Here is a 13,494-nt window from a genome sequence, read left to right as displayed (position 1 = left end):
AGTGGGACAAAAGGATTGACTATCTGATGGTTATTTCAACAGGTATGTCTTTGGTTATTAAATTTTTTTAAACATTTATTTTTATTTATTTGGCTGCACACAGTCTTAGTTGTGGGATCTTTAGTTAGTTGCAGCATGTGAGATCCAGTTCTCTGACCAGAGACTGAACCCCAGCATTGGGAGCAAGGAGTCTTAGTCACTGGACCACCAGGGGAGTCCCCCATTATTATTGAGGAGGTATATTATCCAAATCCAATTCTTTCACATTTAGGTCAAGGACTTCTTGGCAGATGTCTAGTCTTATTCAAGATTGAAGGTTTCAGATTTTGGCACTCAGAGTAGCAAGACCCTTTCTTTAGTCACCACAGTGATATTCAGTAGTAATCTTTAACCTTTTTTGCTTACATCACCACCCCCTTCAAATCTTCAAACATTATGCAGTTACACATTTCTTAAACTAAGATCATGGCATCTGGTCCCATCACTTCATGGAAAATAGATGGGGAAACAGTGGAAACAGTGTCAGACTTTATTTTTCTGGGCTCCAAAATCACTGCAGATGGTGATTGCAGCCATGAAATTAAAAGACACTTACTCCTTGCAAGAAAAGTTACGACCAACCTAGATAGCATATTGAAAAGCAGAGACATTACTACTTTGCCAACAAAGGTTCATCTAGTCAAGGCTATGGTTTTTCCATTGGTCATGTATGGATGTGAGAGTTGGACTGTGAAGAAAGCTGAGTGCCGAAGAATTGATGCTTTTGAACTGTGGTGTTGGAGAAGACTCTTGAGAGTCCCTTGGACTGCAAGGAGATCCAACCAGTCCATCCTAAAGGAGATCAGTCCTGGGTGTTCACCGGAAGGACTGATGCTGAAGCTGAAACTCCCAATACTTTGGCCACCTCATGCAAAGAGGTGACTCATTGGAAAAGACTCTGATGCTGGGAGGGATTGAGGGCAGGAGGAAAAGGGGACAACAGAGGATGAGATGGCTGGATGGCATCACCAACTTGATGGACATGAGTTTGAGTGAACTCCCGGAGTTGGTGAACTCCAACTTGAGTGAACTCCAGGGAGGCCTGGCATGCTGCAATTCATGGGGTCGCAAAGAGTCGGACACTACTGAGAGACCGAACTGAACTGAAACTGGTATCTAAAATTTTCAACATAAACAGATGAAAAGAATTTTCAGTGTGTTGATAGTGAAAAATTGTTTCAATACTCTTCTCAATGAAATTTAAATGAGAATTTTATACCATCAACCTTTAAAAATACACACGAATAAGCTCTTTTCCAATAGGAGGAAATTTAATATTCTTTTCTTTTCCTCCCTGAACTCGTATTTCCATTCCATTTTCCCCAGATAATTTTATCCTAATTTTATCCCAAACATATTCTAATGCTTAAAAGTGTTTTATTGATCACCCTATCATACTTCTCTTCTATATGCTGTAATTTGTATTTTCTGTGGCCACAGGGTCAACCTATTAGTAGAAAAAAACCTTTCTGGGTTAAAATAACATGATAATTATTATTAAATACAATTGATTAAACAATAAGTACATTCGAAGTTTAATAATGATTAAAGATAAACAGAATTTTATTAGAATTATATCTTTTAAATCAACAAATAATTTAAAAAGTAGTTTGCATATCCATTTTACCTTTTTTTTTTTTGCATTTCTTTTTCTTGGGGATGGTCTTGATTCCTGTCTCCTGTACAATGTCACAAACTTCCGTCCATCGTTCATCAGGCACTCTATCTATCAGATCTAGTCCCTTAAATCTATTTCTCACTTCCACTGTATAATCATAAAAGATTTGATTTAGGTCATACCTGAATGGTCTAGTGGTTTTCTCCACTTTCTTCAATTTCAGTCTGAATTTGGCAATAAGGAGTTCATGATCTGAGCCACAGTCAGCTCCCAGTCTTGTTTTTGCTGACTGTATAGAGCTTTTCCATCTTTGGCTGCAAAGAATATGATCAATCTGATTTCAGTGTTGACCATCTGGTGATGTCCATGTGTAGAGTCTTCTCTTGTGTTGTTGGAAGAGGGTGTTTGCCATGACCAGTGCATTCTCTTGGCAGAACCCTATTAGCCTTTGTCCTGCTTCATCCTGTACCCCAAAGCCAATTTGCCTGTTACTCCAGGTGTTTCTTGACTTCCTACTTTTGCATTCCAGTCCCCTATAATGAAAAGGACATCTTTTTTGGGTGTTGGTTCTAGAAGGCCTTGTAGGTCTTCATAGAACTATTCCACTTCAGCTTCTTCAGCGTTATTGGTTGGGGCATAGACTTGGATTACTGTGATATTGAATGGTTTGCCTTGTAAACGAACAGAGATCATTCTGTCGTTTTTGAGATTAAATCCAAGTACTGCATTTCGGATCCTTTTGTTGACTATGATGGCTACTCCATTTCTTCTAAGGGATTCCTGCCCACAATAGTAGATATAATGCTCATCTGAGTTAAATTCACCCATTCCAGTCCATCTTAGTTTGCCGATTACTAGAATGTCGATGTTCACTCTTGCCATCTCCTGTTTGACCACTTCCAATTTGCCTTGATTCATGGACCTAACATTCCAGGTTCCTATGCAATATTGCTCTTTACAGCATCAAACCTTGCTCCTATCACCAGTCACATCCACAACTGGGGATTGTTTTTGCTTTGGCTCCATCCCTTCATTCTTTCAGGAGTTATTTCTCCACTGATCTCCAGTAGCATATTGGGCACCTACTGACCTGGGGAGTTCATCTTTCAGTGTCCTATCTTTTTGCCTTTTCATACTGTTCATGGGGTTCTCAAGGCAAGAATACTGAAGTGGTTTGCCATTCCCTTCTCCAGTGGACCACATTCTGTCAGACCTCTCCACCATGACTGGTCTGTCTTAGGTGGCTCCACACAGCATGGCTTGGTTTCAACTGAGTTAGACAGGGCTGTGGTCCATGTGATCAGCTTGGCTTATTGTCTGTGATTGTGGTTTCGGTCTGTCTGCCCTCTGATGTCCTCCCTCAGTGCCTACCATCTCACTTGGTTTTCTCTTACCTTGGACGTGGGGTCTCTCTTCACGGCTGCTCCAGCAAAGCGCAGCTGCTGCTCCTTACCTCAGACATGGGGTAGCTCCTCCTGGCCGCACTTGTGCACCGTCGCAGCCGCCTGCGCTGCAAAATGGCTGTCTGAGGAGGCCTTACAAATAGCTGTGAAAAGAAGGGAAGTGAAAAGCAAAGGAGAAAAGGAAAGATACATCCATTGAATGCAGAGTTCCAAAGAATAGCAAGGAGAGATAAGAAAGCCTTCCTCAGCAATCAACGCAAAGAAATAGAGGAAAACAATAGAATGGGAAAGACTAGAGATCTCTTCAAGAAACTTAGAGATACCAAGGGAACATTTCATGCAAAGATGGGCTGAATAAAAGACAGAAATGGTATGGACCTAACAGAAGCAGAAGATATTAAGAAGAGGTGGCAAGAATACACAGAAGAATTGTACCAAAAAGATCTTCACAACCCAGATAATCATGATGGTGTGATCACTCACCTAGAGCCAGACATCCTGGAATGTGAAGTCAAGTGGGCCTTAGGAAGCATCACTACGAACAAAGCTAGTGGAGGTAATGGAATTCCAGTAGAGCTATTTCAAATCCTGAAAGATGATGCTGTGAAAGTGCTGCTCCCAATATGCCAGCAAATTTGGAAAACTTAGCAGTGGCCACAGGACTGGAAAAGGGCAGTTTTCATTCCAATCCCAAAGAAAGGCAATGCCAAAGAATGCTCAAACTACTGCACAATTGCACTTATCTCACATGCTAGCAAAGTAATGCTCAAAATTCTCCAAGCCAGGCTTCAGCAATATGTTACCCATGAACTTTCAGATGTTCAAGCTGGTTTTAGAAAAGGCAGAGGAACCAGAGATCAAATTGCCAACATCCGCTAGATAATGGAAAAAGCAAGAGAGTTCCAGAAAAACATCTATTTCTGCTTTATTGACTATGCCAAAGCCTTTGACTGTGTGGATCACAATAAACTGTGGAAAATTCTGAAAGAGATGGGAATACCAGACTATCTGACCTGCCTCTTGAGAAATCTGTATGCAGGTCAGGAAGCAACAGTTAGAACTGGACATGTGACAACAGACTGGTTCCAAATAGGAAAAGGAGTACATCAAGGCTGTATATTGTCACCCTACTTATTTAACTCATATGCAGAGTACATCATGAGAAATGCTGGGCTGGATGAACACAATTGAGATTGCTGGGAGAAATATGAAGAACCTCAGATATGCAGATGACACCACCCTTACGGCAGAAAGTGAAGAACTAAAGAGCCTCTTGATGAAAGTGAAAGAGGAGAGTGAAAAAGTTGGCTTAAAGCTCAACATTCAGAAAACTAAAATCATGGCATCTGGTCCCATCACTTCATGGTAAATAAATCGTGAAACAGTGGAAACAGCGGCTGACTTTATTTTTCTGGGCTCCAAAATCACTGCAGATGGCGACTGCAGCCATGAAATTAAAAGATGCTTGCTCCGTGGAAGGAAAGTTATGACCAACATAGACAGCATATTAAAAAGCAGAGACATTACTTTGCCGCCAAAGGTCTAGTCAAGGGTATGGTTTTTCCAGTAGTCTTGTATGGATGTGAGAGTTGGACTATAAAGAAAGCTGAGCACAGAAGAATCGATGGTTTTGAACTGTGGTGTTGGAGAAGACTCTTGAGAGTCCCTTGGCCTGAAAGGAGATCCAACCAGTCCATCCTAAAGGAGATCAGACCTGGGTGTTCATTGGAAGGAATGATGATGAAGCTGAAACTCCAATACTTTTGCCACCTGATGCGAAGAGCTGACTCATTGGAAAAGACCCTGATGCTGGGAAAGATTGAGGGCAGGAGGAAAAGGGGATGACAGAGGATGAGACAGTTGGATGGCATCACTGACTCAAATGGACATGGGTTTGGGTGGACTCCGGGAGTTGGTGTTGGACAGGGAGGCCTGGCGTGCTGCAGTTCATGGGGTCGCAAAGAGTTGGACATGACTGGGCGACTGAACTCAACTTGCATATCCAAGTATGAATATTACTTGTTGTTAGAATGAGACAGGGTTCAGTGTCAAATATAAATACATTTTTAGATTTTATTTTTACCGATGTTAGTACTAAGAAAACTTGTTCATAGAAGAATGAACATTTCTCACAGAAATAGCATGCAACTTTAAAGATTATTTCCAAGTTGTCATGTCAAATACTACATAGTGGTCTGTTAGGAAAATTATCTTAAATTATCATTAAAACTCAATTCAATCCTCCAATTTTTTGATAGCAAAGTATTGGAAACCACCTGACTAGTAAAATGATTTTTTTGTATATTCACTCATTTTTTTGTATACTGAACTCCTTTTCTCAATTTCTGGGAAATGTACTAAAAAATCTTAACCAAGATTTATGAAATGAATGTTAATTTTGCTGGTATAGCACAGATCCTCTACCAAAATTCCTTTGTGTTCATCAAATTCAGCTTCCTTTGCCGCTTCTTAGGGCCACATGATTAGGTACTAATGAATAGTGAGCAGGAATAATGTGCTTCTGAATAAACCAGTGAGCTTTTCCTCTATCCTAGCAATACCAGAGACCATGGATTCTAGATGGCGTACAGTAATATAGGATGCAAGGCTAGCTGACTCCATTAGACCTTGTATGAACAAGACATATATATGATGCCACTATGTTTCCAGGATGCGGAAGCTGAGTAACATCTCAGTTTGACTAAGCTAAACTACATTTCTCCAAATTCTGTTCCTATATGGTTCTGATCAGGGTGAGCCACCAGATGCCAGGATTTGGAAGGTGGAAGTGAAACTGTAGTCATTTTGTAGCCCACATACACTGTCACTGATCTGCTTGCTCACTTACCTCCTTCATGTGAGGAATAGCTGGGTCTGTAATCACTCCACCTTCCTCTAGAGACTCCTCCAGTTTCTCCAATTCCTGGGCAGATGTGTGTGTTCAGTTCCCTGACAAAGGGCTGCAGGCTCTGCAAGACATATACCACCAAGGTCAGGGCAGTGAGAACTGACACAGGTTTTTGTCTGACTTTTCATGCCTGCTCTCCCCAACCTTATATCTGTCTTCTTGTCTTGACTGCCTGCCCTGTAGACTTGAAAATCCAGCATCAACACAAAAACTGCAACCTTACAGAGATTGCTGAACTAAACTGGACAATTATGTGAGGCCATCTTGCACAAAAAGCCCCTTAGTAATCATCTTGCTGGTTCTGTTTCCCTGATTGAATTCTGAATGACACACAGTTAATTTGCCATGGTGGCACAGTGTACTCCACTCTACACCTTTTCTCACCCTTTCACTTGGAGGTCTTATGTAACTTGATAAGTTAAAAAAATTGGTGGGGAAGATACAAATGTTAATTTCAATACATTTGCCAGTAAATTAATTGATGGAGTGTTTTTCCTTATGTGCTTTAAATGTATCTTCCTAAAAATCACAGAACTAAAGATTTACCTCTCTATTAGTAACATCTATTAGTGGTGCTATCAAACCAGCCAAGTTAGAAAAAGTATGGCTTTGTCTTTCCTGTTCAAATAAATGTACTCATATGGGGCCGCACAGAGTCAGACACATCTGAAGCGACTTAGCAGCAGCAGCATGGATATCATAACAACTATCTTTTTTTCTAGATTCTATACATAGATGGATAAGGCATAGAACCTTGTCATGTGGATAAAATAAGGGGCTCCTATCTTCAATACTTCCCAACATTCTTTTTCCTTTGGTTTCACAAGATTCTTCTTCAAGAAAATTTTGTTCTTTACATTAGTTGGGAATGAGTTAAGTCAAAATTTCACTGTACTATCCTGTACAATGTATTTGAATTCAGAAAAGTCAGCACAGATCAAAATATACCATTTTAAAGTACGACTCTTTACCTTCAGAAGTATTCATAAGAAAAGGCAAGACACAAAGCCCTACCAAGGGTTTATGGTGCCTTGATTACAAGAGAACTCACCAAGTTCAGTATTTGAACCAACTCTTTTTGGGGGGGTGGGTAACTCTCAGCTTTCTGTTGCTGCATATCAAATTATCTAAAAATTTAGCAGCTTAAAATAAGAAACATTTATTATCTCACACAGCCTCTGCGGGGCAGAAGTTGAGGAATGGCTTGGATGGGTGGGTCTTGGCTCAGGGTCTCTCACGAGGTCAAGTTTCGAATGGGACTAGTCATCTAAAGGACCAATGGGGTGGGAGGAGACAGCTTCCAAGACGGCTTACTCACAGGTCTGGAAAGGTAGAGCTGGCTGTTGGCAGGTGGCCTCAGTTCCTTACCACACGGATGTTACGGAAGGCTGCTTAAGTGTCATCATGACACGGCAGCTTGCTTCCTCCACAGTGAGTAATCCAAGATAGAGGGAGCAAGGAAGAACCCACAACTCTCATGACCTAGTCTTGGAAATCACACACCCTCACATCTGCCATACTCTCTTTTGGGTAAATTTAATGTAAAAAATAATTAACTAGTAACAGGGTATTGGAGTAAAGACAACTCCGAAAAATACAGAAGTAGCAGTTACAGGGAGAAGCCACTACCTTTGAGACTGAGGCAGAGTACTCAAGGGAAGGAAGAGACTTGGAAGAATCCTCCCACCCCCACTGCTCGGATGAGATTCAAACCTTACTAGAGAGAGGACAGTTATGGCCCGCTGGATGGTGAAGTTTGCTGAGGTGCTACAGGTTGGGGCTGGTAAGTAGGAAAGTGCCTGCTAAGGTGCCCCTGAACTCACTGCAAGCATTCTCTGGATGTTCCCACCACACGCGTGTGCGTGGGTTCTGCGTGGGTTCTGTGCCACATTTGCTGCTGTGCCACAAAGGCAAGAAGGAAAAGACTATTCTGGAACAGGGAAGAGAAGACCCTTCATTTGGCTGTTTCCCTCTAGGGCTCTCTATTGACAAAGTTAAGCACTGTCAGCTGGCAAATATTTACAAGGTCCCACTCCAGTATTTCAAATCATGGAAAGGAAGGGTGGATTTGGAACTGAGAGGCTATAAATTGCTAATAGGCACTTACAGGTTCTGCTACAGAAAAATGCATGTATTTGATTATGAAATGCTGTCCGAGACCCCTTGGGAGTATCATGTTATATATACAGTATGTACATCACACTGCCTTTGTAGAATCTGAACAATTCTGAATATTGAAGCATATCTGGACCTCAAGGTTTTGGCTGAGGGATCATGGACCTGTATCAGTTTGTTTTTGGCATGTCATATAAACCCCAAGGTCTTCTGCCATTGTCTATGACAAATCTACTTGCCAGTTGCCATCAAGCCTGAAGAAATAAAAAAATATGTAAGTACCTGAGTTCTTGTTTGAGGAAAGAGCACAGTGATAGGTCTTGGCTCAGCTTGCCTCTTATATAGCTTGGGAATGATTTCTATCATATACACAACTTTTTCATCTCACTGAGCTCCTAGAATCTGACCCAATAATATTAGTATTTTTTTCCTCTTAAGGTGGGATATGGTTTTCATAAAAGGATAGAAACCTTGAGTTATCTCCATTACAGTTCCAACGCCCAGGGTTTCAAACTCAAATATCTATACGGGTTAAGTGTACAACTTAAACAAGTAAAGCATGCAGAAATAAGGCAACAGGGAGCAGTGGTAACACTGGCAATCTATAGAGTTCATGCTTTACATAAAGAAGGTAATTGCTATTCACGTGCAAGTGTGCTAAGTTGCTTCAGTCGTGTCTGACTCTTTGCAACCCTATGGACTATAGCCTGCCAAGCTCCTCTGTCCATAGGATTTCCCAGGCAAGAATATTGGAGTCGGTTGCCATTTCCCAGGGGATCTTCCCGACCCAGGGATGGAAACTGCATCTTGTAGGTCCCCTGCATTGGCAAGAAGGCTGTTTACCACTAGAGCCACCTCAGTTCAGTTTAGTTGCTCAGTCATGTCCGACTCTCTGTGACCCCATGAATCGTAGCATGCCAGGCCTCCCTGTCCATCACCAACTCCTGGAGTTTACCCAAACTCATGACCATCAAGTCAGTGATGCCATCCAGCCATCTCATCCTCTGTCGTCCCCTTCTCCTCCTGTCCCCAATCCTTCCCAGCATCAGGGTCTTTTCCAATGGGTCAACTCTTTGCATGAGGTAGCAAAGTATTGGAGTTTCAGCTTCAGCATCATTCCTTCCAGTGAACACCCAGGACTGATCTCCTTTAGGTTGGACTGGTTGGATCTCCTTCAGTCCAAGGGACTCTCAAGAGTCTTCTCCAACACCACAGTTCAAAAGCATCAATTCTTCGGCGCTCAGCTTTCTTCACAATCCAACTCTCACAACCATACATGACTACTGGAAAAACCATAGCCTTGACTAGATGGACCTTTGTTGGCAAAGTAATGTCTCTGCTTTTTAATATGCTATCTAGGTTGGTCATAATTTTCCTTCCTGCTGTTGCTGCTAAGTTGCTTTAGTCGTGTCTGACTCTGTGCAACCCCATAGATGGCAGCCCACCAGGCTCCCCCGTCCCTGGGATTCTCCAGGCAAGAACACTGGAGTGGGTTGCCATTTCCTTCTCCAATGCATGAAAGTGAAAAGTGAAAGTGAAGTCGCTCAATCGTGTGGGACTCCTAGCGACTGCATGGACTGCAGCCCACCAGGCCCCTCCGTCCATGGGATTTTCCAGCCAAGAGTACTGGAGTGGGTTGCCATTGCCTTTTCCAACTTTCCTTCCTAGGAAGCCCCAATTCTATTTAACCCCTGCATATTGCTGCCATGCAGATCCAATACAACCAGATAATCTAATTTTTCAAGACAAGTTAGAAATTCAGATTTGAAAATGTGGAACTGTTAACTTGAAACAATAAAAAAGTGCAGGACACACATATATAATGGGGGTTCATATTTAGTTTGTGATTCCGACCCTAGCCCTTTGCTAGCTCCTGTGGCAAGTGCTGATATTTTAAAGGTCTTGATTGGCTGTTACATTAGTGGGCCCCAGTGAACCATGCCTCTGAATTCACAACCTTGTATAGGCCCTTTCCACGCTGACTCTGGGCTTGGCCATCTGGCTGGTCTTAGCCAATGGAATGTGGGCAACCAAATCTTGGTAAGCATTTGCTCACTGGGGCTTGTCCTCTTGGAAGCTAGTCACCATACAAAAGCCTGAATGGTAAGAAGCTGGTAAAGAGAGGCCCTGGAGGATGAGAAACTGTTTTGATGAGCTCTCAGCTGATTGCGTTCCCATGAGTAACCGCAGCTTAAACTACGTAGGCTCAGCTGAGTCCAGTTAACCCACACAATGTAAATAATAATAAAGCGCTGTTATTTTAAACTACTATGTCTTATGGAAGCAACCTAGATGTCCATCAGCAGATGAATGGATAAGAAAGCTGTGGTACATATACACAATGGAGTATTACTCAGCCATTAAAAAGAATACATTTGAATCAGTTCTAATGAGGTGGATGAAACTGGAGCCTATTATACAGAGTGAAGTAAGCCAGAAAGAAAAACACCAATACAGTATACTAATGCATATATATGGACTTTAGAAAGATGGTAACGATAACCCTGTGTGTGAGACAGCAAAAGAGACACTGATGTATAGAACAGTCTTTTGGACTCTGTGGGAAAGGGAGAGGGTGGGATGATTTGGGAGAATGGCATTGAAATATGTATAATACCATATATGAAACGAGTCGCCAGTCCAGGTTCCATGCGCGATACTGGATGCTTTGGGGCTGGTGCAAAGGGACAACTCAGAGGGATGGTATGGGGAGGGAGGAGGGAGGAGGGTTCAGGATGGGGAACACACGTATACCTGTGGCGGATTCATTTTGATATATGGCAAAACCAATACAATATTGTAAAGTTAAAAAAAAATACTATGTCTTGGAGGTGGTTTGTAAGATGCAATATGTAACTGAAACAGAGGTCATTTATTTTAACCCCTTTATTCTACTAATGAACGTCTCAAGGCTCAGAGAGGCAAAGGGTATGGTGAAAATAAGACACCAAGTTAGCAGCAATAACTTTCTAATTCTGTGCTCTTTCAGTTCCTTCAGTGGAAAGCAGCAGATAAGGACTATGAAACTCAAAATCTACCTGCACAGAACTTTACACTGTGTCCTGCCTGCATATAAATTACTCTAATAACTTAATCCTTGGAAATGGAACGATTTCTAGGTCATCTAGTTCCTTCACTTTACAGGTGCAGAGAATGCAAAACACTTGAGAAAGGCTGACATTTGGAAGCCAGCCTGATACAATTGGACGGGTAGTGATGCAATTAGATGATAAATGTGGCCGTCTTAGCTAGGCTTTGTGTTCCTCTGTTAAATATAATTTCACAGAACAATTAACGTTAGACAAAGCCATTCTGTGACCATGACAGATCAATACAAAAGCAATACCACTCCTTAATTACATTTGAATACAGATAAAACATATACATTGTCCAAACCATAAAAAATGACCAAACATCCCCCAACCTGGCTAATGAGGGACTCCTGCTTCTCTACCAATTAGAGTTTTAGACTCATTCTAGCATTCCTTCTTTCTAGGTAAGGTTTATTGGGATACCCAGAGAATTTCCCCACTTCCTGACAGCATCTTATCCAGAATAAAGCCCCACTTCCTTAAACCCTCTTCCAAACCACCTGACAACTCCTTCTGAGATGTTCTACAGTTCTTCACGGTATGTGTCCTCCCTTCCTGCACCCAGTAGTAAACTCAACTTGCTCAGCTATCGGTGTGCCCTCGCTCCCCTTTGGTTAGAGGTACTGACAGACTTGACAAAGTTCACACAGAGCTGAAGGCAGAATTCACTGGAAGGCGTCTCCAGCTGTATTCCTTCTTAGCACCTGTCACTCCTGCGATTAATGCCTGTCTTCCCCTCACTGGAATTAAGCTCCTTGAGCAGAGAGGCCTTGTCTGTAAGGTTCAGAGTTGAATTTCCAGTGCCCACACTGGTACCCAGCAGAGGCTGGAAGTTTAAAAACGTATTTTCTGAACAAATGAATTAAAGGGGCTCAATATACACAGATTCCCTTTCATTTCTCAGTTCCTCCCGGTACGTGGTGCATATAGACCATAAACCTTCTCTTCCCCTACTAACTTTCCTAACACTCACTTCTAGGACGCCTCTACTGTCACAGCCTACCCGTCTGCCTGAGATCCTCCCGTTCGTTGGCCGCTCTCCCACGCCTGAGCCCCACGACCACCCCCTCCTTGTCGCACGTCGAACCCACCTGTCGCCCACACCTCACCCTATCCTAAACGCTAGCGGATCAGCAGCGCCGCTACTTCAGCGTCGAGTGGGCGCTGCAGACATCGAACGCGCATGTGCGGAAATCGGTCGCAGTATCTCTGACAAGTGAAGAGTTGCCTCGGAGTTTCGGTGCCGGTCCGGGTAGCCTCGGGCTGCCAGGAAGTCGGGGGAAGGTAGCCGGAAGGAGAACCCGAGAGCAGGGCTTTCTGGGACATGTAGTTGGGGCGCTGCCCAGGCCCTACTTTGAGAGAGCCCTTAAGTCTTCAGGTTTGCAAGTCTCGCATTCACAGTCCAATGCTGCTCTCCGCTCCGAATTCCGCTTCGAGCAGCTGGGAGAGAGTGGCCTGCTGTCGGACTCTGGTCCCCACAACGCTCTGCGGGGCCCGCGGCGCCTGCCGGGAGCTGTAGTCCTCGCTCTGCGTACTGCGTTCGCCGAAGGGGAGGGCGGAGCTGCCGGCGGCCCGGGCGGGCTGGCAGCGAGAGTGGGTGCGAGAGCCGCCTCCGCCTCTGCCGCCTCCGCCGTCGCCTCCTCCGCCCGGGCCGTTCGCTGCTGCGCGGGGAGAGCGAGGCGGGGCCGCCGGGGCCGCCATGGAGCCCGACTCGGTGATTGAGGACAAGACCATCGAGCTCATGGTGAGTGCGGCCCGCTGGACCGTCCGTTCTTCCGTCCTACCGGCCCCGGGCGGGCCTGCCCACCTCAACGTCCGGCGCGAGGCCAGCCTTGGCCCTTCCCTGCTGCCTCGGCCCGGACCTGGGCCCCCCGCCTTGCCTGGCCTCTGGCCCGGCGCGGTTCCTCCGGATCCCTCGAGCTCGCAGGCCGGACCTGGCCCGGCCCCCTCCATGCCACTCGGTTTTCCTCCCACCCTCCCTCCCTTCTATCTCCGGGCCCGTCCCTCGAACGACCCTCGCTCGCTCAGGCTGTGGCCTTAGCTCACACTCACTCTAGCATCCCGTTCCCCCTTTAGAAGGTGTTTTTTTATTCTTCCCTGTTTCTCCAGCCCAGGCCTGCATCGCTCTTGCCAGCCCCACTCAGGCCGAGTGAGATGGTGATGGGAGAGGGTACAGAGTAGATCGACAGGGCCGTGGCCTCCGCATCCCGGAAGGGGTCTCAGCACCCTCGTCTCGACCTAGGGCTGTATTGGTGCCGGCATCGGCCCTATAGGGGAGGAGGTGGAGAGCTCTGGGGTTGGAGGCTGTGACCGAAAAGG

General features: G+C 44.4%; 1 protein-coding gene and 1 long non-coding RNA gene across 7 annotated transcripts in view; one reads left to right on the top strand and one right to left on the bottom strand.

Annotated features, from left to right (window-relative positions):
- Nucleotides 1-3,163: 3,163 nt before the first annotated feature.
- Nucleotides 3,164-12,621, bottom strand: LOC113879218. The gene is made up of 3 exons (XR_003507239.1): nucleotides 12,267-12,621; nucleotides 5,909-6,029; nucleotides 3,164-3,203 (listed from the first exon to the last, which is right to left on the bottom strand). It is a non-coding gene; the product is annotated as an uncharacterized LOC113879218 (long non-coding RNA).
- Nucleotides 12,622-12,701: 80 nt separating this feature from the next.
- FBXW11 (F-box and WD repeat domain containing 11) overlaps nucleotides 12,702-13,494 on the top strand; it is a 131,621-nt gene continuing 130,828 nt past the window's right edge. Inside the window, exon 1 of one of the 6 annotated variants that reach the window (XM_027520522.1) lies at nucleotides 12,702-12,919. In XM_027520522.1, coding sequence (XP_027376323.1) covers nucleotides 12,875-12,919 — 45 coding nt within the window. In that variant the 5' untranslated portion in view covers nucleotides 12,702-12,874. The remainder of the gene's footprint in view (nucleotides 12,920-13,494) is intronic. The other 5 variants (XM_027520521.1, XM_027520517.1, XM_027520518.1 and 2 more) reach the window with 5 other exon arrangements.

The sequence above is a fragment of the Bos indicus x Bos taurus genome, chromosome 20 (genome assembly GCF_003369695.1).
Source record: "Bos indicus x Bos taurus breed Angus x Brahman F1 hybrid chromosome 20, Bos_hybrid_MaternalHap_v2.0, whole genome shotgun sequence".
Lineage (NCBI taxonomy): Eukaryota > Metazoa > Chordata > Mammalia > Artiodactyla > Bovidae > Bos > Bos indicus x Bos taurus.
This window is presented reverse-complemented; position numbering and strand designations above follow the sequence as displayed.